This window comes from Augochlora pura, chromosome 7 (genome assembly GCF_028453695.1).
Source record: "Augochlora pura isolate Apur16 chromosome 7, APUR_v2.2.1, whole genome shotgun sequence".
Lineage (NCBI taxonomy): Eukaryota > Metazoa > Arthropoda > Insecta > Hymenoptera > Halictidae > Augochlora > Augochlora pura.
The window spans coordinates 4,407,913-4,429,370 of record NC_135778.1 but is presented as its reverse complement, the minus strand read 5'-3'; the positions used below and the strand labels follow the sequence as shown (position 1 = coordinate 4,429,370).

At 32.4% G+C, this 21,458-nt stretch overlaps 3 protein-coding genes across 8 annotated transcripts; 2 read left to right on the top strand and 1 right to left on the bottom strand.

Annotated features, from left to right (window-relative positions):
• The first annotated feature begins 6,723 nt into the window (after positions 1-6,723).
• Dpcoac (dephosphocoenzyme A carrier) lies at positions 6,724-12,717 on the top strand. 5 transcript variants are annotated; one of them, XM_078187274.1, is made up of 7 exons: positions 6,734-7,245; positions 8,015-8,165; positions 8,320-8,530; positions 8,632-8,960; positions 9,065-9,330; positions 9,581-9,755; positions 10,042-12,717. In XM_078187274.1, exons 3-7 carry the CDS (start codon positions 8,384-8,386, stop codon positions 10,187-10,189), a joined length of 1,065 nt encoding a protein of 354 aa, XP_078043400.1. In that variant the 5' UTR covers positions 6,734-7,245; positions 8,015-8,165; positions 8,320-8,383; the 3' UTR covers positions 10,190-12,717. The 5 variants fall into 5 exon arrangements, 4 of the variants coding, with proteins under 4 accessions (XP_078043402.1, XP_078043400.1, XP_078043399.1 ...); XR_013494573.1 differs by lacking the exon at positions 8,015-8,165 and having other exon boundaries at positions 6,727-7,245; positions 9,517-9,755; positions 10,042-10,178; XM_078187273.1 differs by lacking the exon at positions 8,015-8,165.
• Bub3 (mitotic checkpoint protein Bub3) lies at positions 12,465-21,259 on the bottom strand. 2 transcript variants are annotated; one of them, XM_078187278.1, is made up of 5 exons: positions 18,315-21,259; positions 13,826-14,021; positions 13,391-13,460; positions 13,008-13,318; positions 12,465-12,929 (listed from the first exon to the last, which is right to left on the bottom strand). In XM_078187278.1, exons 2-5 carry the CDS (start codon positions 14,018-14,020, stop codon positions 12,525-12,527), a joined length of 981 nt encoding a protein of 326 aa, XP_078043404.1. In that variant the 5' UTR covers position 14,021; positions 18,315-21,259; the 3' UTR covers positions 12,465-12,524. The 2 variants fall into 2 exon arrangements, with proteins under 2 accessions (XP_078043404.1, XP_078043403.1); XM_078187277.1 differs by lacking the exon at positions 18,315-21,259 and adding an exon at positions 14,137-14,302.
• Nop56 (Nop56 ribonucleoprotein) lies at positions 15,022-18,081 on the top strand. The gene is made up of 3 exons (XM_078187272.1): positions 15,022-15,167; positions 15,421-15,992; positions 16,090-18,081. Exons 1-3 carry the CDS (start codon positions 15,165-15,167, stop codon positions 17,018-17,020), a joined length of 1,506 nt encoding a protein of 501 aa, XP_078043398.1. The 5' UTR covers positions 15,022-15,164; the 3' UTR covers positions 17,021-18,081.
• Positions 21,260-21,458: the final 199 nt, after the last annotated feature.

The window sequence follows — 21,458 nt, the reverse complement described above, 5'->3', positions numbered from 1 at the left end:
TTGTCGAAGATTACATCGAACAACGCTACTAGACAGTTTGCAAGTTATTCGCTGCGCAATGTCCACGAGCATGACTCACGGTCCACTGGACCGTCTCAACAACGCTTTGTGGTTGTTGCGCAACTTGTCGATACAACAATGTAACTGAATGGTGCAGTTTGGCGCGAATACTTCGCGGAAGTAGCAAGCGTCTTTAACTGTTCCTCCTGTAAAAGCAATCTAATTGCGCAACTTAATTTGTCTTCGCGAAACGAACTGAAGCATTAAATTGCACGGGCATAGTTAATATAACGGAGAATACTACTGGGATACAGGCGAATTCCAAAGACAAGTATTCATAGAAAAAGCCGGAAATACTGGTAATGTAAAATCGTATCTAAACTGTAGATTTTATGCATTTACAAGAAAAATGAGTAGACGAAATATAAAATAGTAGCATTATTAGAAGAATTAAATATGTCGATTACATTACTTATAAATCTTTAAAATTATTCAAGATAGAAAGAAATGCCTATGTATCTTCTGTTTATTTTAATCAATGAACAACATTTTTATTTTGCATGGAGATCTGTAGTTTGATTATAATCACAAGAATTCTAAATTCTACTTTCTATATATATAAATTCTATATCTAAATTCTATATATTATATCTAAATTGATATAATCGATATATCTAAATTCTACTAAATTCAATTGCAAGAAATAAAAGCTGAATGAAAATTGTTTTCTTTTCGAAATAATACAGCGACGCTTTTCAATTCTTTTAATCTCCCTAGGATTTGCAACTGCACAATTTTTCTATGAACGTATAAACATTCACAGTCCGGTTACGTTCCCGTAATAAGCGTTACGAATGTTTCAACTTGAATTAACGAGCAACGTCTGCATCGACGAGATGTCCAGGCATCTTCGAAACGATCTGTATGCGCAAGGATGCGATCAAAGATAGTTGGATGGTTATACGTATAGCCAGGGTCAGGGAGTCAGAACACAAAGCGGTATGGGGGTCGAAAACAATTTAATGGCTGCAAATGGCAGTCCTGGGAAAATTGGCAGCGCGGCGGAGGAGTCGGCCGGAACGACAAGGAGAGACAAATACAATGCCGAGAAATATCGGCAATCGGCGCGCGCGGTCCCATTTGGTCTTTAAACGTTCTGTAAAAAGAGCTGGACACGATTTACGTTTGATTATACCCCTACGCGGGTCAAAAGTCGGCACAAAACGACTATCGATACCGATGGGAGCGACCAAGTGGAGATTATAGGTAATGACTAATAATGATACGGCTCTATCCCTCGAGGAATCGACTGCTTTAGCGGGCCACGATGCGCAGGATAATATTTCCTTCTCGCTGCATCGCGTAATCTAACAGCTAATGAACCGTAAACGATAATTAAAAAACTGCGAACCAGAGAACCCAAGTGTTGGAATTCATTTCTAGTCGATTTAGGAGAGACCTTGCATCACGTGACGTCTTTTTTTCTTTTGACTAGAAGCTAATATTTTTTCGAACGGATCAAAGCAATCATTTGCGATCAAGTTAAAATCTATTTGACGAACTTCGCGCCATGTTTGTCTAGAGCCACGAATAAATATTTGAAAATTGCTCTTATTACAGATATATTAACTAAAGTAGTATAACGTAGTTACTTTAGTCAACATTTAATAAATTCAATATATTACAGCAATGTCTAAGTAAAAATTTCGAGCAAAACATAAATTATAAAAATACAAATTTGAACACAAATCATATTTTCTATACGTTGGATTTTATAACACAAATTTATAACATAACCCATCCAACAAAAATTATACGTTTTCAGAAAGCATATGAATCGAACGAACGTATTTTATTCGTTACTTATACAGCATCGAATACACGCGCAACCGACAAAGCCTCCCGCTTGAGGAGCGCATCCTACACGATATTTAAATAACCGCGGCCGCTATAAAATCTGACGAACAACGATTAGTTAATGTAAAGGCCGACCGAACAGAGAACTAATGAATCCGGCATCGTTTTCGAAGCTGGTGTCCTTTTACTTCGGGAACACGCTGTCCGGGTATATTTAGGGATACCAGATCGTTTAAGAGTTGTCGAACTCGGTCTTAACGAATCTTTAATAACAAGAAATACTTCGTTGCCCGGACCAACGTCCGAACACCGTATCTCCGCGTCCAGATAAAACGTTTCGCTTCACCTTTTAACGAGCCCCCCGCACGATTAATAAATTATCTAGATTTCCGTGTTAATACCCGGCCCGGTCGATTAAACTTCCCCCCCTCCCCTCCTCCACGGTCTATCTTCATGGATGTCCCATAACCGGCGATAAATTAGCTTGTGAAAATTCCCGAAAATAATAGCGGCGAACGTCTCGATTTTTGTCGACCGACGCGGCCCGACTATCTCCCCTGTTCAATTTAAATTTTCAGCTCGCCTTGCTGAACATTCCTCCCGCAAAAACCGGGAAAGAAGGGTGGGGGGGAGGGCGACGAGAGGGAACGGGAGGGACAGGGAGAGAGGGCTAAGGATCGCGATAAGATTCATGCATAAAAACGAATCTGGTTTACGAGAATGCTCGTCGTCTAGAACACGATTATTAAAACGTGCCGTCAGCTTGTAGACCCCAACGAAGGAAACACAGTTCTCGGGGGCTTCTTGGAACCTTAAATTAAAACCGCTCTCGTTGTTTTGCGATCGGAAAAGGATCCCGATCGGTGCCGAGGACTTGAGAGCGTTCCGGTGTCGTTCGCAATCGGGGGCATAAAGTGTCCGCATAAAGCAAAGTCCGGGGCGTAGACGTCGCGCCAGGTAAGGAGATGCTCGCGACGGTGCCCCACGTCTTTACCTTCGGCTCGAAATATCGGCGAATTTTCGAATACGAGCCGCTCGTCTCTTTAACCGATCGATTGAATAGAACAAGTCCTGATGTCCGCGTCATTCGAAACGCTAATTCGTAACCATGGATTATTCAAACAGTTTTTACTTTGACTGTTGTAATATTAAAAATGTTACAAATGCTTCGACTACTACGAAAACATGTGCAACAAATTTTTGGACCGTCGAAACATTGCATGAGAATAAATTTTGTGCATTTATGAAACGATTGAATAGCAATTTCAAATAGTAGAAAAATTGAAAAAATTGTTGATCTATTAATATTATCGACAGGAGGAGATTCTTTCTATTCAGTTTCTATTTCTTGCAACTTGTGCGGTCAATGTTAATTTTGCACGAAAATCCACGGTCTAGCGATAACTGTACGATTTGATACCTATAGAATCTGAGAAAATTTTCAATGTTGCATTAGGATCTTGTTGAAACGCAAAGTGTTATATATTTGTATAAATAATCGATACCTAATATTTCACCTAAATTCAGACGGCGAGCAGTAACATTTTATTTCCATGCCCGAAGTACGCAATAAATGACCATATGACCTCCCTGGGAACGAAAGACTATAATATTGAGAATATCTTGAAGAAAACGGGATAAAGGCGGGCTGTACTGAGAATAATTTAATGACAAAACTATGGACTTATAATACGCGCTTGTTTCTAAAATAACGTCGTGAAGATTCTTAAAAAATTAAGTATTTCACATTGAAGTTACTTCGTTTTAAAATAGTAATAAAATGAGGCGAACATAACGGAATACAAACTGTAGCAAAGTTTAATGCAGCTCTCGTTATATTTTAGTAATTTTATCAATAGTTTCAAAAAATCATGGAACTTCGTTTAAATAAAAATGTTCATCTTTCACAGAAGGAATTTGGGGTGAACTGATTTTGTTAATTCAAACTTTTACCTCGATGTTTCGTTGCCTAATGCAGCTCCAGAATTCCACGAATGTTACTACGGGTTTGCGCAATTTTGAATGCCTCCCGAAGAGTCTATAATGCATCTTTTATGTCAATAGTCGACCGTGTATGTAAATACTACGCACGCATATCACCGCAAACGTAGATAACTGATAAGGCACTTACTGTATTACAAGTGCACGCCCCCGAAAGCATTTTTCTGTAATCAAAGGGCAAAAGTCGGGATTATCGTTGAGTTCCAAACGTCTTATAATTGTAATAGAAATAATTTTAATAAATGATATAGTTTGGAAGATTAGGAATTGGTTTGGAAGACTAGGAAGATTATTGCGGTATTAATCGAATCAATTAAAATTACAAAAAAATTGACTTCCCTTGAAATATAGAATTTTACGCAGAAAAGGACTCGTCTTGGCAGACTTAATAATTCACCGTATTCTCGCCTTTCTATTTACTTCGTGTCGCGCAAGTAAGATTTTAAATGTCCACCTCTAGCTAACACCAAAATCCATTCGATGCGAGTCCGAGAAGCAACGGGGAAGAGTATAAATGTTCGTTCCTGTTCCAGAGAATGAATCTTATCATGTAAACAGACGGCGTGCGGCCCTGCCGGGTTTTAATTCGAATAAATCCAAGTTGACGAGGAGGAGACCTTTTAAAATTCCAGTGATAACAGACCGGATCTACGAGGCTCGTCAACGACGTAACGTCTACCGCGCTTTCTTTCTGTACCCACCGTTTTCCAGCCAATCTTTTAAACTAAAACTCCCGATCCGTTCAGCATTCCCGAACTTTTGTCCCGAAACAAACAGAATACTTCTTTTCTAATTTTTTCAGTTTAACGCTATTTTCATTATTTAAATTCTGTATTTTTCAAAAATTCGATACAATTGTTACCAGAGATAGAAAAAAATAATATTTAATATTTGTTACAGTGATGAAGAACTTTTTCGACCAATAAACAAAACATCTGTTTTTATTATAAACAAATTTTTAATTTCATATCTTAGATGTTCTCTTGTGACCGAAACTTTTCTTTCTCTGTTCTGGTCGAAACACATGGGGACACGTGCTTTAAAAAATTTGTTATGGTCTATATGCTAAATAGGAATTTTTGTTCAATATCAGTCTTTATAAATTAGTACTTACCGTGCATTTACATGTGAACTTTTAATTTAACCATTCTAAAGGCCTTGGGTACGATTTTGAGTTATCTAATACATGCATTATAACGAGAATGTATAACAATCCGTAATTGATTATAAATTGTCCAAAAGACAAACAATTTCAAAAAATCATAAACATATATATCTTTCTTATCCGACAATAAAATGTCGATAACGTAGGAATGACTTTATTACAAAATGCTGTAGAGGTCGCTAACATACACTTGAGGAAGATACATAATGCAGATCCCTCTTTCAACACTTGTCTTTACCTGATGGGTTGAAAATAGTTTACTGATAAAGCATGGTACAAGTGACATTAGTTTCCAAACACGTTTATAAATTTTGAAAACTAGAATTTCTGTTATGGATATAATACTAAAAGTATTATATAAAAAATTTTGTCGATCTCATAACTATTTGTATTGAAATAATTAGTTATTTAACTATTCGCAGACTCTAGCGACAGATTCAAAAGATTCGAATCAAAACATATGTACATGCATCAGTGTTATTAAATTTGATGATATGCTATTCTAACGCCGTCAACGGTAGAGTGACGAATTTCTGGTAACTTGGTCTGAGTTCGTAAACTATATCAGCAATGCTCAATCGAAGGCGGAAACGCAAACTTACCACTGTTGCGCATGCGTTACGTCACGATCCGATCATTTCGGTTAACTTCGGGTGTCGAGAGAGAAGGCAAATATGGATCTATCTCTCTGACTCTTGAAACGCACTTCTAACTACGGCGGCAAACGATTGGATCTGACGTATACGATTCTATGCTTTCCAGATAGGTGTTTTCATTCCACTGAAAGATCCCAAGGATTCTTGCCGACTGATATAATTTGCAATATTTGAAACAAATTGTTATGTTTGCAAAATTTTTAAGGTACGTTGCCGCAACTGTTCTGTTTGTCTCTGTTTGCGTGATAATAGATCTGTATTATTTAATATCAATAATCCAACGAGCGCTTTATATATAATATAGCGTGTGAAGCGCAGTCACAAATTGACAATTTCATACCTAATAAACGAATGTAACGGAGCAGTTGTAATTTTGATGAAATATTTTGTTTTATAAACGTCATTAGAAATACAATTGTATAATTGAATGAATATAATTATTTCTAAGCAATTCAAGTAATTTGTCATAGAAGACTTCTTTATCGGCCATGGTTACACTTCCCGCATGACACTAAAGCGGAAGTTGTAAATCTACCAGTATTTATTGTTTTATAGAGTGGCGCTCTCACAAGCTAGGATCCAACTTTTTGCCGTCGACGGCGCTAGAATAGTATTTCTTCAAATCTAACAATACTGGCATACATCGTTCAAACCTCATATTATATAATATACTAAATAATGTACTCATTAATTTTATAAAAGTAAGCAAGTGTATCATTGGTATGCAACCTTGAACTGTACATGTTTTCTGATACTAAAGCAATGACACTATTACGTAAAATGTAATATTTACAGCTTATAGATAAGCTGTATTTGCAATGTACATACGTATGTAAATATTATATGTTGTTTGTTGTTCAATGATATTTGCATAGTAAAGAAAAAAATTCTATAGTTGCAAATAAGAGTTATATATCATATGATTATATCATATGACTGTAAATTATTTTACTATTCAAAGTTAAATGTTGGGTTTATAACATTTTCCAAGTTTTCTCTACGTTTCTATAACATCAATATTTTCAATAGTGTTAAGAAACTACTTTTCTGCCGCAATAATTGAAGAAAACAAAGAAAATAAGAATAAAATCTATACCTCCCGTAGAATTTTCTATGTCTGTGCATATGTATACGTCTTGCGTTCAACGCGTCAACACGTAATTTTAAAGAATGCCCTGCATTTAGCAGTATGTACTGCCCTCTAGAAAGCATAACCGAATACGGGCGAAGGTCAACGTAGAAGTATGCATGTATGTACATATTTGTTACATTTGCAATTGAAGGACTAGAAGACTAGATGTGATTTGCACATGCGAAATCAACATGACATTGTATACTAAGTACGCGCTAAGCAAAAATGTCATTGTGATGTAGCTACCGTTCAGTGTCAGTTCATCAAGAAGATTCAGTGTGAGCAAGATGATTAATCAAGATTCCCTGGCGTCTAGATAATAATGTGAAACATTTTAATCAGTTCCGAATGCTTTTGTTTGCATTCGTTATACCTTTGATAAAAAAAGAGACAATTTTCATCGTACCGGTTATTTTCACATACAAATAACAAAGGTAACAGTCTTTTTTTGATCTTGTGTCACTATATTAGCTTGTGTCTGAGTTGCTTGAAACTTGTACCATTCTGAACGTTCTGTACTCATAAGGCAAGATAGGTAATCGTTGTAAACAATTTTAAATGGAATTCAAATTTATACAGAGATGCAAACGAAGATTTTAAATCGTTATTTTAACGTGGTAACATCGTTAATAATTTATGTCAATTCTGTTATTGTAGTTGGATCGTGTATCGTTTCAATATCTTGTGTGCCGTTAAATTATTGAATCCCCCGTTATGTTAATTTAATCGTTGGAAAATAAACTGTGTTGAAATAAACGTGATAACATTTTAGTTTTTACGAAAATACATCGATAATGCATATTACGTAAGTCTTCTAATTTTTTTAGTACACGAATACGTGAATAATATTTATTCAGTGACAGCAGAAATATTGATTGATAAAAGTCAATATAAGTACATTGTTTTAGCGGCGGTAAAATTTCATTCCGTTGAAAACTCACTGTACTGTACTCGATTATTAACAAAATAAATTAATCAAATTCGTGAAATTTATAAAATTCGTATGTACATAATAATTGTGATTCTTATACATTTGTTATATAATTAATTAACATCTAATAAAGTATTGGAACAATACCTATTTTAAATCATTTTATTACATTGTATTTTATAATATCTCGATGCAATACAGTAAATTTATCTAGGTTTATTTAGTTGAAAGTAATTTAAAATGCTCTACTTCAGTATCTGAGTCTATTTTAGATAATTATAGTTCCTTGTATGTACACATGATAAGATAATCATTTCATGATAGTCATGTTGCAATATGTGTAATATGACGCAAATATAAGATGCTGTTATGTGTATATGATGGCACATACAAAATAAATAACTTGATAAGAAAAGTGAAGAGGTAATTGCAAAATGATTGTATGTTATATGAATTGAACGATTTTGTTATTTTATTATTTATATATTTAACATTGTTATATGAATGATTGAAAAGTTTTTAAGTTGGAAAGTTCAAAATTATATATAATATATTTTCTTAAACTACTTATTTACAGGCCAAGTTATATAATTAAAAAAATTATAATAGGCCATTAGAATTCCAAAACCATGTACTGAAAAATGAATAGTCACACAACGTCTCATTCAGTTGAGAATAGCCAAACAGTTCTTGAAAGAATACACATGACTGTATTGTCAGACACAAAGTCAGCATCCGTATTACAAGCTGCAACTTCTCTTTCAATGGAAACAATTGTAAAAGCAAACGTAAGGCATCATTATATATATATAACTATGTATATCTCGTGCTCTTAAATAACTTGATTATTTAAATTATTATTATATTATAATTTGATTATATATTTCAGGAGAAACAGAACAATCATATTGGAAGTGATGGTATTTCAAATGCACAGCGGGTATGGACAAGTTTGGTGGCTGGTGCTATTGCAGGCGCATTAGCGAAAACAACAATCGCACCTCTGGATCGCACAAAAATTAACTTCCAGATATCACAACAACCATATTCTGCAAAAGCAGCTATAGACTTCTTAGTAAAAACTCTTAAGGCAGATGGTCTGCTTAGCTTATGGCGTGGAAATAGCGCAACCATGGTTAGAATTATTCCATATTCGGCTGTCCAATTCACAGCTCATGAACAATGGAAAAGAATTTTAGGAGTAAACGGATCAGAGAGGTGAGACAATGAAAATGAAAAATTATTTAAAAATAATATAAAATATCATATTTAACATATAGTACAGTTCTGTATCAATGTCTAAAAAATTTGAATATATACAGGGAAAAACCAGGACTCAATTTTCTTGCTGGCGCGTTGGCTGGAGTAACATCTCAGAGTGCGACGTATCCTCTGGATTTAATGAGGGCGAGAATGGCTGTAACGCAAAAGGCTGAATACAAAACCCTACGTCAAGTTTTTGTACGCATTTATATGGAAGAAGGAATATTGGCATATTACCGTGGATTCACAGCAACGCTACTTGGTGTTGTTCCTTACGCAGGCTGCAGTTTCTTCACCTACGATCTTCTAAGGAACATGCTGACTGGTGAGTCGGTTCTTTCACAAACTTGTTTGACGCCGTGGCGGTGCTTATACGCAGAGAAAAAATCGTGATTTATACGAACGAGAGTGGCTCGTGTATGATCGTAAAGCAGGGAACCCATGGGAAACATCGGGGCTGTTTCCCGATTGGGACAGTACTTACTTTAATAGCGATGCTTGTCGAGACAAGTCCGATGGCGGCGTTTTTCAAGTGCGTGCTTCATGTTCGATGATGGCTACGTGTCGATGAACAGTGTACACGGTGGCTATTCCTGGGTTCTCGACATCACTGATTTGTGGCGGCATTGCCGGAGTGGTCGCTCAAACTAGCAGCTATCCTCTGGACATCGTTCGGAGAAGAATGCAGACGTCGGCAATCAAGGGCAAACATTATCATACAATTGGTTCGACCATATCAAAAATTTACAGGTGAGTTTGAATATATACATATATGTATATATATATATATTTTTTTAGAAAGAAAATTTTATATTAAGTCTTCAATGTTGTACACTTGGAAAGAATATTGCGTCTATTATGTATATAATTATGAATTGCGATAATTATATTTATACAGAGAAAATGTTAATGTTTTACATCCATGTATTATAAAAACATGAAGTTGCTAGAATAAACATATATCTTTTTCAATGCAAAAGTTGCTTTCTATGAAAAACAAAAAAATATATTACACACCATTTTTGTATGTTTTCAGAGAAGAAGGTCTATTGGCTTTCTATAAGGGATTGAGCATGAATTGGGTGAAAGGCCCAATCGCAGTAGGAATTAGTTTTGCCACACATGATACAATTCGTGGTACATTAAGAAAAATTATTGCTAGTCCAACTGACTCGTCAAATTAATCAGAGACAGAAAATGATCTATAAGATTACAGAAACTGAACAGAAATGACTAATGATCAATTAAATTAGATCTAATTATAGAAAAGAAGTAAATTACATTCAATACATGAAAAGCCTTTTGAGATATGGATATGCATAAAATTTAATATATGCAAGAACTGTCATACACAAAGTCGTACAATAATAATTATACTGTTTTCCAAGTACACATCTGGAATGGCAGGTGGTCACTAGTACAAACTGTTACTGTACATATTGTTATTTGAAATGTTATAAAAATTGTTGAACAGCAAAAATGCATGCAAAGTAGATATGTATTTAAGTCAATGAAAATATATTTGCGCAAATATTCATTTTAAACTGCATATTTGTGTTTGAAACATAATTTGTATTACATTGGTAAATCCCCCTTTGTGTGTGTAGCAAAATAAAAAAAAGTGCTTTTAAAAGTAACTAATTCCCAAAATAACTTCAAGGAAATGAACAATAATTTTCATTTATGCTTAAATAACTGTGAAATGTAGATAATATAACAAACAATCGCTTTATTTGTACCTATTTTTTAGTAGAAATATTGAATTCTGTATAACATTCGTTGAAAAAGTAATTCTGATAACATTCTCGCAAATATAATGTGCAATATTAAAGACTAGCACAATTGTTTGTAAACGAGCGAACGATTTCTACAATTTTTCACAATACTTCGTTTTTTTGTATCGTTATTTGTAGCCTCTTTATATTTTTATGATATTTCATATAATTTTAATTTTGTACAGAATCAAAATATTTTTAAATTTTACTATATATTAAAAAAATTAATGCTTAATTAATTTTACTTGGTCAGTTAACAGAAATATCAACTTGAGAAATGTATTTCTGAGTTAGTACTTATCAGTAAATTTTTCATATGTATACTACTAATTGTACTTACCTTACTTAATATATTTGTAAAAGATATGTGTAATATAAATATATTTTAACTAAAATAAAATTTCTCTACTCACTTAAACTTAACTCTTGTATCATATAATTGATATCTATAGTCAAATCTTTATATAGTTATAGTTTTGTAACTCTTTACAAATAATTCAAAAATTTCAATCTATGAAATCTTTCCTGTTTCATTACTAGTAGTATTCCGATTACGAAGCAAGTGATCATATTTCTTAGAAACAACATCTTGAGACTGACGACCATGATTGTTTTAAGCATTTCGGATAAATAATACTTTGTTTTCCAATTCGGCTTATTTTACAGTGACCCTATACTTTTTATTTCATTTATTAGATTTCATAAAATATTTTCATAATTAGGCCAAGTGAATTCTGTATTTACAATTAAAATTTTCTCTTTAAAAAATGTTGAATTCTAGCTTTTTATAAACGGATATTTTTTATATAACAATTTAAAGTTGATAATAATTGTAGATAGACAATAATAAGATATAAAGTCATATTATAAAACATAATATACCTACCTGTGCTGTCGTTAGTTACACTAGATCGAGTTCGAGATAGAACAAAATTAATTCTAAAACCTGCTACATTTCTTCATGGCAACGATTAACATGCAAAAGCTGTATACATACATTATTCGAAAATTTAAAAATGTTAAATAACCTAAATGTTAAAGTAATTATTTGTAAATGGAAACTAATACTATTGTAAATTAAAAATTTAATTTGCTTTCCAATGCCTTACCATGTTCTTCGATAATTTATGAATATAAAGAAAATCACGCTAAACATCTGCGATAAAATCAAATCTTGAGTCGTAAATAAGTTTTGCTTCAATATTAGTAGTTCTTGTAAAACATTCTATAGAAGGTACTATAAATAATAGAGCATGTTACGATGTAATTTGTAAATACTGTTTCATTGGTCCATTATATAAATAAAAGATATTTTGTACAAAAAAGGTATTTTATTAAAATTTGACTAGCCTAATAATTCCAAATGGTTTTTTTTACTTCTAGTGTACTGTTTTTGTGATTGATAGTTAATTATTTAAAATATAAAAATGTAAAATACAACACTGTCAATGTACAAGGTGTCCAGTAAAATATTCAATAAACTTTGGTCACGTATTTAGCAGTTTATCTCGAACAGAATAAATCGATAACTTGCGAAATATTTTCTGTGCAAAACAATTTGCTGAACATACAGCTAAAGTTGCTTGAACATCTTGCTGGGCTTCTTGTACACATTGCAAGTGGAGCAATTTTTATGAAAAGGCTTTAATGTTCAATTTTTACTGCTTTAATAATAAAGCAGATCTTAATTAAAAAATTTTCAATCTATTACGTTTATAAAAAATTATGTAACAATAATATGATATTATTTTGGTTTGGTTTCCTGATCATTTACATATCTTATATAAATTTCAGTTTCGTCTTTTCCACCCGGTGGAATCTCAGTTTCATTCAGATATGACACTCCTATAGCAAGCACAGAACCATCATGACTAAAGCTAAGTGCAGCAACGCCAGCATTATATCTATGAAACTGACATAAACGTTTTTTATTGAAACCATCCCAAATATTAACGTATCCATCTGAGCCACCAGTTGCAAAGGTGTTATATGTAGAATGAAAACTAATAGCATTCACGGGGTATATATGTTCCACGTTATTTTCTTTTATCCTATGGCATTTAAATGCATATTTCTTTTTTTGTGCTTCTGGTGTGGTGTCAAGATATTCAACTGCTACACGACCTTCAATACTGCTTAGGACGTACCCCTGAAAGTTATTGGAACATTGAGAAACAACTTTTTTTTTTATTGAATATTCAGATAAGTTTCCAGAAATTATACTCACTTGTTCATTGGGAAAGCCTTTGATACAACGTGTCTGGTACTTCAAGCTACTTTCGCGTCTTTGAAACATACCAGCCATGTTTCTTAGATCCCAAATACAAACTTTTCTTTTGGCAGTACCTACTACAAATTTATCCCCACACACAGACAATGCTAGGACAACATCTGGTTGTAAATAACTACCTACACAAGTGGGTGTTCTAGGATCCCAAAGTTTTACTGCTGCGTCCCAACCTCCTGTTAATATTGCATTTACTGCAGCACAGTATTCAATTTTCCTAATTGGTTTATCATGTGTTCCCATTACTGATTCTATAAAGATACACACATTAGTAATATTTAACAAATACGCAATGTAAATAGGAGAGAAATAATTACTCATACCTGTATTACTATTGATATCATACATTTTTAATGTATTTCCCAAACCTCCGCTATACGCATGCACGGCATCCTGTATAAAAACAACTATAGATTACGGGGTTGCAAGTGAACGGAAAATCAAATTTGATTACAAAAATAATTAATACCATTTAACAATAACATCAAGCATGAAATCAATAAAACTAATAATACAAGTATGTATAGCACTACGTATGTGTAAAAAATACATATAATTTTGTTTCAGTTCCTTAACTGTCATTTTTCTTACCACAGAAAACTTTAACTTACATTACTCTGTCAGTGTTATACTTTATTTTTCATTTGCTCTTTTTCTGTTTCAAGTAAACATAAGTGCAATAACTCATTTATTTCTACAATTAATGCACCGTTATGTGGAAAGCTATCAATTGAAAAGACTGATGAATTCGTGATTACCTGAAATGCAACGTCTAGAACCGGCAAATCATGATTATATTTTAATCTCATAGTATTAGCATGAATATCATACAACCGCACTGTACTATCCCATGAAGAGACAAGAAGGAATTGCGTTGAATTCGGTCCAAATTCAACCGCCGAAATTGCATCGGTCGGAGGAGATTTTATTTTAAATTCTGTCCGAGACTCCATTCTTAAAAAAAAGGGAAGCCACGATAAATTCTATTGAAAATCATGTTAAACAATACACGTAAACATAACCTATACGCGGTAAAACAACGGCATACTTTAAAAGAGAATATACTAACTTAGAATATATTTATTCGAAGCAGCGATAGATTTGTTCGAGCCTTAATGTTAATATATTGAGTATCAATTATTTAAATATAACGTAAGTATCCCAAAACAAGCTGAGACATTCACTCCTGCATATGTATAACGTAACAGGATACATGTACATATGCGTATACATACAGTACAACACGAATGTAATATGTATTACATAGTATGTATATATGTATATATATGTAGTGCTTAAATGTGTGTACGTAGTGAACCTATGCCATTTCTACCTCATCATATTGCGCCCTTTTATCCCCACTACTTTAATACGCATCCAGCATCGCGCAGTTGGTTTAGAAAGAGAACGAAAAATGATCGAGAGAGACAGAATGAAAGCAGCAAGCTCTACGTGTGAGTGACCACACGGACGAGAAACCTAAGCTGTCTCACTCATTCATGCTTGCGGTCATACAAGTCGAATGTCGCCAGGCGTACGGATTCGCGAAAAGAATGAGATCGCAACGTGGTTAAAGGAGGCTAGCTGATTGGTCGTCGGTGTGACTGGTTTCGCTTGTGGTTGTGCTGATGAAACTATGAGGGCAGCACTGATTGGCTGTGGAGCATCAACCAATCAAAGAAAAGTAGTTTCTGTACCATACCTCAAATTTCTAAGCGCTTTGCCCCTGGCATAGCGTGATATGGTGAAGCACTATTGTACATAAATTCGTACATATTATGAGGTTACATATCCATACTACATACATAAATGACATTTTATGCGATCAGCATAGTTATTAGAGTACAATATTTTCACGCAACGATAGATTTAATTTTGAAATTAGTTTGTAAACATATGAAATTTTCAAAGAAATATTATGTGTTGGTGTTAGCGCTCAGAAATTCAAACGCAGGAAACATTAAAGACTCCATCTTTATTTCACCGCTATGCTATCTCCGGAACACATGGTCGCTTTCTAACCGCAATTGTGTAGAGCATTTCCGCAGTTGTGTACCAATTGTTTGAAAATTGAATGGAATATAAACTGAACAAAGCATGGTAAGGTAGCACAACAATTAGATCGATATTAATTTTTAATTTAATCTTTCTTCGATATTAGATATATATATATATAAATATAGATCTTTTAACATAATATGTTTGGCATTAATCATTGAATGATGTTTTTTTCATGATATCTAGTCATTAAGAATTATATTAATAAATCAATTTATACCTTATGTATAGATTTAGTTATAATTGAATTCTCATATTGACAGTAATCTATATAATTGTTATTTAAATCTTTCAGTCGAAGCTATTTGTCCTGTTCGAGCATGCTGCTGGCTATGCCGTCTTTTCCATCAAGGAATTTGAGGAGGTAGGAATGTTACTACCACAGGTTGAACAATCTGTCACAGAATTATCACGTTTTAACACAGTTGTGAGACTTATCGGTTTCTCACCCTTCAAAACTGCTTTAGCAGCATTAGAAAACATAAATAGTATTTCTGAAGGTGTTGTCCCCGAAGAATTACTATTATTTTTGGATTCAAATATACCGAAAGCAGGAAAGAAAGAGAAGGTTGTTCTTGGTGTCTTGGATCCAAAACTTGGAGCTAGCATTAGCGAAGCTTTAGGTATAAAATGTGATCATACTGGTGCCATTCCAGAAATCATTAGAGGAATTAGATTTCACTTTCATAACTTGGTAAAAGGTTTTACTCCGAAAAGTTCTGACATTGCACAACTTGGTCTTGGACATAGTTATTCCAGAGCAAAAGTTAAATTTAATGTTCATCGTGTGGATAACATGATTATACAAAGCATAGCTTTGTTAGATCAGTTGGATAAAGATGTAAATACATTCAGTATGCGTATAAGGTAAGAAACCATAATGTATAATAAAAATAATTTTTCAATATGCATAGAGAAAACACCTAACTGATTATTAATGTTTATTATAATTGTTCCATTACAGGGAATGGTATAGTTACCATTTTCCAGAACTTGTAAAAATAGTTCCTGAAAACTATATGTATGCCAAAGTTACACAATTAATAAAGAACAGGAAAGAACTCACTGAAGAGAAATTAGAAGCACTGGAAGAAATTGTTATGGATAGTGCTAAAGCTCAAGCAATCGTTGATGCTTCGAAATCGTCTATGGGAATGGATATTAGCCCTGTTGATCTTCTTAATATTGAAATGTTTGCAGGACGTGTAATTGCTTTAGCCGATTACAGAAAGCAATTAGCAGAATATTTAAGATCTAAAATGGCTGGGGTAGCGCCAAACTTGGCTACATTGATAGGCGATCAAGTAGGAGCTAGGTTAATAGCACATGCCGGATCTCTTACAAATTTGGCAAAATATCCAGCGTCCACTGTACAAATATTGGGTGCTGAAAAGGCTTTGTTCAGAGCATTGAAAACAAGAGGTAACACACCAAAATATGGACTGCTATTCCATTCAACCTTTATTGGTCGTGCAGGTACAAAGAATAAGGGCAGGATTTCGAGGTATCTAGCAAATAAATGCTCTATTGCATCGAGAATTGATTGTTTTACTGATACACCAACTAATGTGTTTGGTGAAAAATTGAGACAGCAAGTAGAAGATAGATTGAAATTCTATGAGACTGGTGAAGTACCTAAGAAGAATATAGATGTAATGAAAGAAGCGTTGGAAGAAGCCGCGCAAATATTGGCAAGCATGGAAACAGAGACACCCAAAAAGAAAAAGAAGAAAGACAAGAAAAGGAAAAGAGATGTCCTAGAAAATGGAACTGAAAATGGAACAGAAAACGGCACCGAAAATGGATTGGTTGAAAATGGCGTACAAAATGAAACTGAAGAGCCGTTAAAAAAGAAGAAGAAGAGAAAATCGAAAAGTCTTGGTGAAGCTGAATAAAATATTATATATCGGAGTGTTTCTCCAAATTGCATTAATATACTGAATGCAGTCAATTTAAGGATTCTTTAAACGGCTTAAATTGAATATACGTTGAAATATTGAACATGTTATATTTTAAATCAGGGCTCGAAATAAACTGTACGTGACAAAGACAGAGCATACTTCGAAGACTGCTCTGAAATGTGCTGTAGGAGAATCTCACAAGTGGGATTAGGGGTATGACGATGCAGCACATTTGAGAACAGTCTCTGAAAATTCTCTGTCATGTATAATTAATTCCGAGCCCTGTTCTAAGTAATTCCAATTATAACTAAAATCTTTCTAGGACTATTATTTACTTTTCTAATAATTGAAGAAACTACTTGTAAAAGAAAATTGACAACTGAATCACATAATTTATAGACTTACATATTTTTCATATACTTCACGTGCAATTGTCTCTTGAAGTTTATTTAAAAAATCTGTATTATTTTATAAAGAAACTGTAAAATATAATCTCTTGTGACGTAAGAAATTATGGTGTATGTATATAATTTGAATTATTCCCTACCAGTATTTTGGTTCACTTACCGAGAATTTCGATATGTACGAAATTAGAAATAAATCTATATATTATTTAAATTTGTAAGTTTATAATTAGTTATTCATTTATTAAACAATATATTATTGTAAAATAAAATGTAGTAAAATGGTTGTTACTCTACTACACTACTAAAATGATCTTAAATTACTTGATTTTCAAATAAAAAAATTTCTTATTAAATTATATATGAAATTAATATTGAACTATTTAAAGAATTTTTTAATGTAAAATTTCACTAATATTGTATGGATCAGTAGTTTACATTTACTAAGTACGTGTAGTACAAATATAGGATTGTAGTATAGCAAAAATACATCTTCATTTCACATTCAACACGATAATCTTTTTAATAAAATTCTGTATTTATCTTTTTATTAAAAGGGTAAATTTGTAACACTAATAAAGTAATTAAGAATTATTTTTATAAAAGAACATATAAAGAAGCTTACAGTTGTAAATCTCAATATATGCAATATACTTATTCCTATTCGAGCATGTAGTAAAATATTTAATGTTAAAAGAAATTGCGTTTGAAATTTATAGGAAAAGTCTATAGTACAGGATAATTAATTGAGCATTACCAATGCAAGGACAAGGTATTTTTTATAACGTTAAATGAGACGTAAATTAAAATAGTTCATAATTCATATTAACACCAGCACCAATGAGCATTTAATAACGATAAAATTGTGATGTAAGTATAAATACCTGAATTCATAATTACAAATACCGCGACTACTATAAACAATATTCAGTCAAGAATCGACAATAAACTATCAATTTTCATTCGCACGTATGTACCATAAGCGACATGATGACTGTCCTGAATTTTGCTAGAGGAATAATAATCTTTTTTTTATACATAGAACGTTAAGGCATATGTAACTATGTATTCCAAACGCGCGATTAACATTGATATGTACCAGTATACATGTATTGCTTAATGATTTCAATGTAATACTTCTTATTTGCAAAATACTTCGATATAAACGCAATTATACATATATAAAGATATAACAATAAAAATTATTTTTGAAACTCTCGTAACTTGTAAGTTTTTTGTCACTTCTGTTTCGTATATACACAATAAACAATTACGAACTTATAAGTACATCTGTAACATCTATATGAATGACATTAACAAAGTGTAATTAAATCAAGTTTATAAATCGTATTCGTCAAATGTACAATGGACAATATCATCGCGCGTAAATAGCATAAAAATACAATTTATTCTTAAAAAGAAACTAGTTAAGCATATTTTAAGAAGACAAATATCAATTTTCTTTCATTGTATTTATCAAGTTTAAAATTAATATAAATCTTTAAGTATTCACTTTTTTACCAATGTTATACGTAAAAATTTATAAAATTTATTTACTAAACAAAGAAGATTTTTAGTTTCCATGATTCTACTTTTTATCTGTATTTTTAATTCAACAGTTTTGACTTTATAAAGGCCTCTGTAATTCTAAACGGTAATCGTGCCTCTGTATGTTCAAGCGGCTTCAATGATAGTAGTATCACGCCTACTCGTATTGACTATAATTGTTTATGTTTGTACAATAATACACACGCGTGTATATACATATACTGATACACATACCTATGTATATTTTAATACTTTAAAAATATATTCCCATCTACATCAAACATTTTGTTTCATATAAAATGCTCAAATAATGGAAAATGTAAAGGATTAGTTACTCCCTTACAAGATTCAGTCTCTGATACTCGCATAGAAGCCTGTAAGTAGTTCCACATCAAGTTTACGGTAATTCAAACAGAATTTGACATAACAACTTAACAATAAAACTGTTCGATCATCTGTACTATATATATTATTACTTATAATACATGTTCTATGAAAGCAATGGCTTGCCTAAATCATTCATTCAAGAACACTTGTAAATATAAACCCAAACTTTGCTGCAAATCCTGAAATAATTTCTAAATTTTTCTCCCCTTTACAGCATACATAACAAAAGCTTACAGTATCTATTTGTTAAAATATAATCGATATATAGATGTTACTACTAAATACATAATGTATATAAAATATGTTATACCATTGCAAATAAAAAGTAACGAATACAGCATGCAAACAAAATTTGCAACATTTTTTCATTATTAAATACTCTATAACAAATCATTCCATAATGTATTTCAGTATCATGCAGCAAAGATTTATGGAATCATTGCTAATAAACAGCACACATAAAGAAAATACGACTTAATACTCTGTTATAGTTAATACTTAACTATTAATAATTATCTTTCTCTCATTGTGATAGTTACGTAAACAATTATTCGGAAAGATATGCATTTTTTAATCGTTAGTAACAAGTAACTAAGGAAGTGCTATTTAGTATCTTTACGTTCTTCGCCTACTTTAAAAAATTTCTAGAATATCATTCAATCACAAGGATGATTAAATTTTGTATAATTATGTAATTACATAGCTACAAACTTCTCGAATAGTTTACAATGAATCATAAACACATTATATTATTAAATCATCATGCTGAGTGGAGCGCTCATAAAGCGCCACAACATTCTGTTGCGCTGATTTTGTGCCTCTGTGCTTCTTTTTTGTAAAATAATATCTTGTGTCCTGCCTCATGCGTTTATAATCACCTATATCTCCTTACATAGTACTAATTTCATATAGTATTGATAAATAATACTAGATTCTTTCTCGTGCAAAATTAATTATAATAGGGAAGCACTTATCATTACCGATGTTATTGCGTCTTCGGCTCTTCTTTATAGACGAATATCATCAACTTTGAATATCCACAATAAAAAAGTCAAACAATTTTTACATTATCACGTCGACAATGTAAACACAGCTTTTTAAAGGCTGCAATAATTATATTTTAACTATATTCAACCTTTGTAAAAGTATTCTCCATTCCCTCGAAATATTAAATAACATTTAACAGAATGTCTCATATCCCGTAGTAAATAAAAGTAGTATACTACATTCCCATAAGTTTCTATAAATCACTTTCATGCATACATTCTTATAATATATTATACACGTAAGGCATAATCCTGATTCGTCGCAAAATTCAATTTACATTATGTATAAAATGTGTAGGACAAGTCTGCCTGATTTGTTCCCGCATAATTTGCAAATAACGTAAATATTCGTTATAAAAGTGCAATATTCATATTGCGGAATGTTACTGGGAACATATATTATGCTAGAAATATCACTTTGACAAATACATACTCACAGATATATTGAAACTTAATTGATCTATACAGCTGCTCTTAAAGTTTTATCTAGTCATGTAATTTATTTAGCACTCGTCATGAGTATATGTATGTATATTACCTTCATCGGTAAATTGCTTTTCATAGTTCTAATTACTAGATAAAAGAAGAATACTAGTAACATAATAATCATGTAAATAGTATGTCAACTATTCAACTAAAAAATTTGAAATATTTCCTTCTGAATTACTTCTGAACACATGATTATGTAATATATTTTACTGATCTTATTTCTTTCACATTTATGTAACTCAATTGTTTACAGCTGCACCCTGTATATAATTAGATTGCTCCGCCCAGAAAATAGAAAATTTATTTTAACTCCAGTTTATGCCTTTTAGTTTCACTAAAGTTAGCATTCAATTATTTAAATGTTCATTGAAATGCTGGAAAAAATGCTGGATTTGCTTGTTGTTGTTGTGGTTGAATCATAGGTGATGTATATCCCATTGTTGGTGATGCTAGAATGATTATATTAAAAATGTTTAAATAAATTATTTCCTTAACAGTATATCACGCGAGTGATAATATCAATAATATATTTTAACTGTGAAATTATCTTGCAGAATA

Bases quoted from the DNA above. Each gene is read 5' to 3' on its own strand.
- Dpcoac (XM_078187273.1), top strand. From the start codon at position 8,384: ATGAATAGTCACACAACGTCTCATTCAGTTGAGAATAGCCAAACAGTT. The intron at 8,531-8,631 runs GTAAGGCATCAT...TATATATTTCAG, and splicing joins AAACAATTGTAAAAGCAAAC to GAGAAACAGAACAATCATAT. The intron at 9,756-10,041 runs GTGAGTTTGAAT...GTATGTTTTCAG, and splicing joins ACCATATCAAAAATTTACAG to AGAAGAAGGTCTATTGGCTT.
- Bub3 (XM_078187278.1), bottom strand. From the start codon at position 14,020: ATGGAGTCTCGGACAGAATTTAAAATAAAATCTCCTCCGACCGATGCA. The intron at 13,319-13,390 runs GTATGAGTAATT...GTATCTTTATAG, and splicing joins TGATATCAATAGTAATACAG to AATCAGTAATGGGAACACAT. The intron at 12,930-13,007 runs GTGAGTATAATT...AATAACTTTCAG, and splicing joins AAGGCTTTCCCAATGAACAA to GGGTACGTCCTAAGCAGTAT.
- Nop56 (XM_078187272.1), top strand. The intron at 15,993-16,089 runs GTAAGAAACCAT...GTTCCATTACAG, and splicing joins ACATTCAGTATGCGTATAAG to GGAATGGTATAGTTACCATT.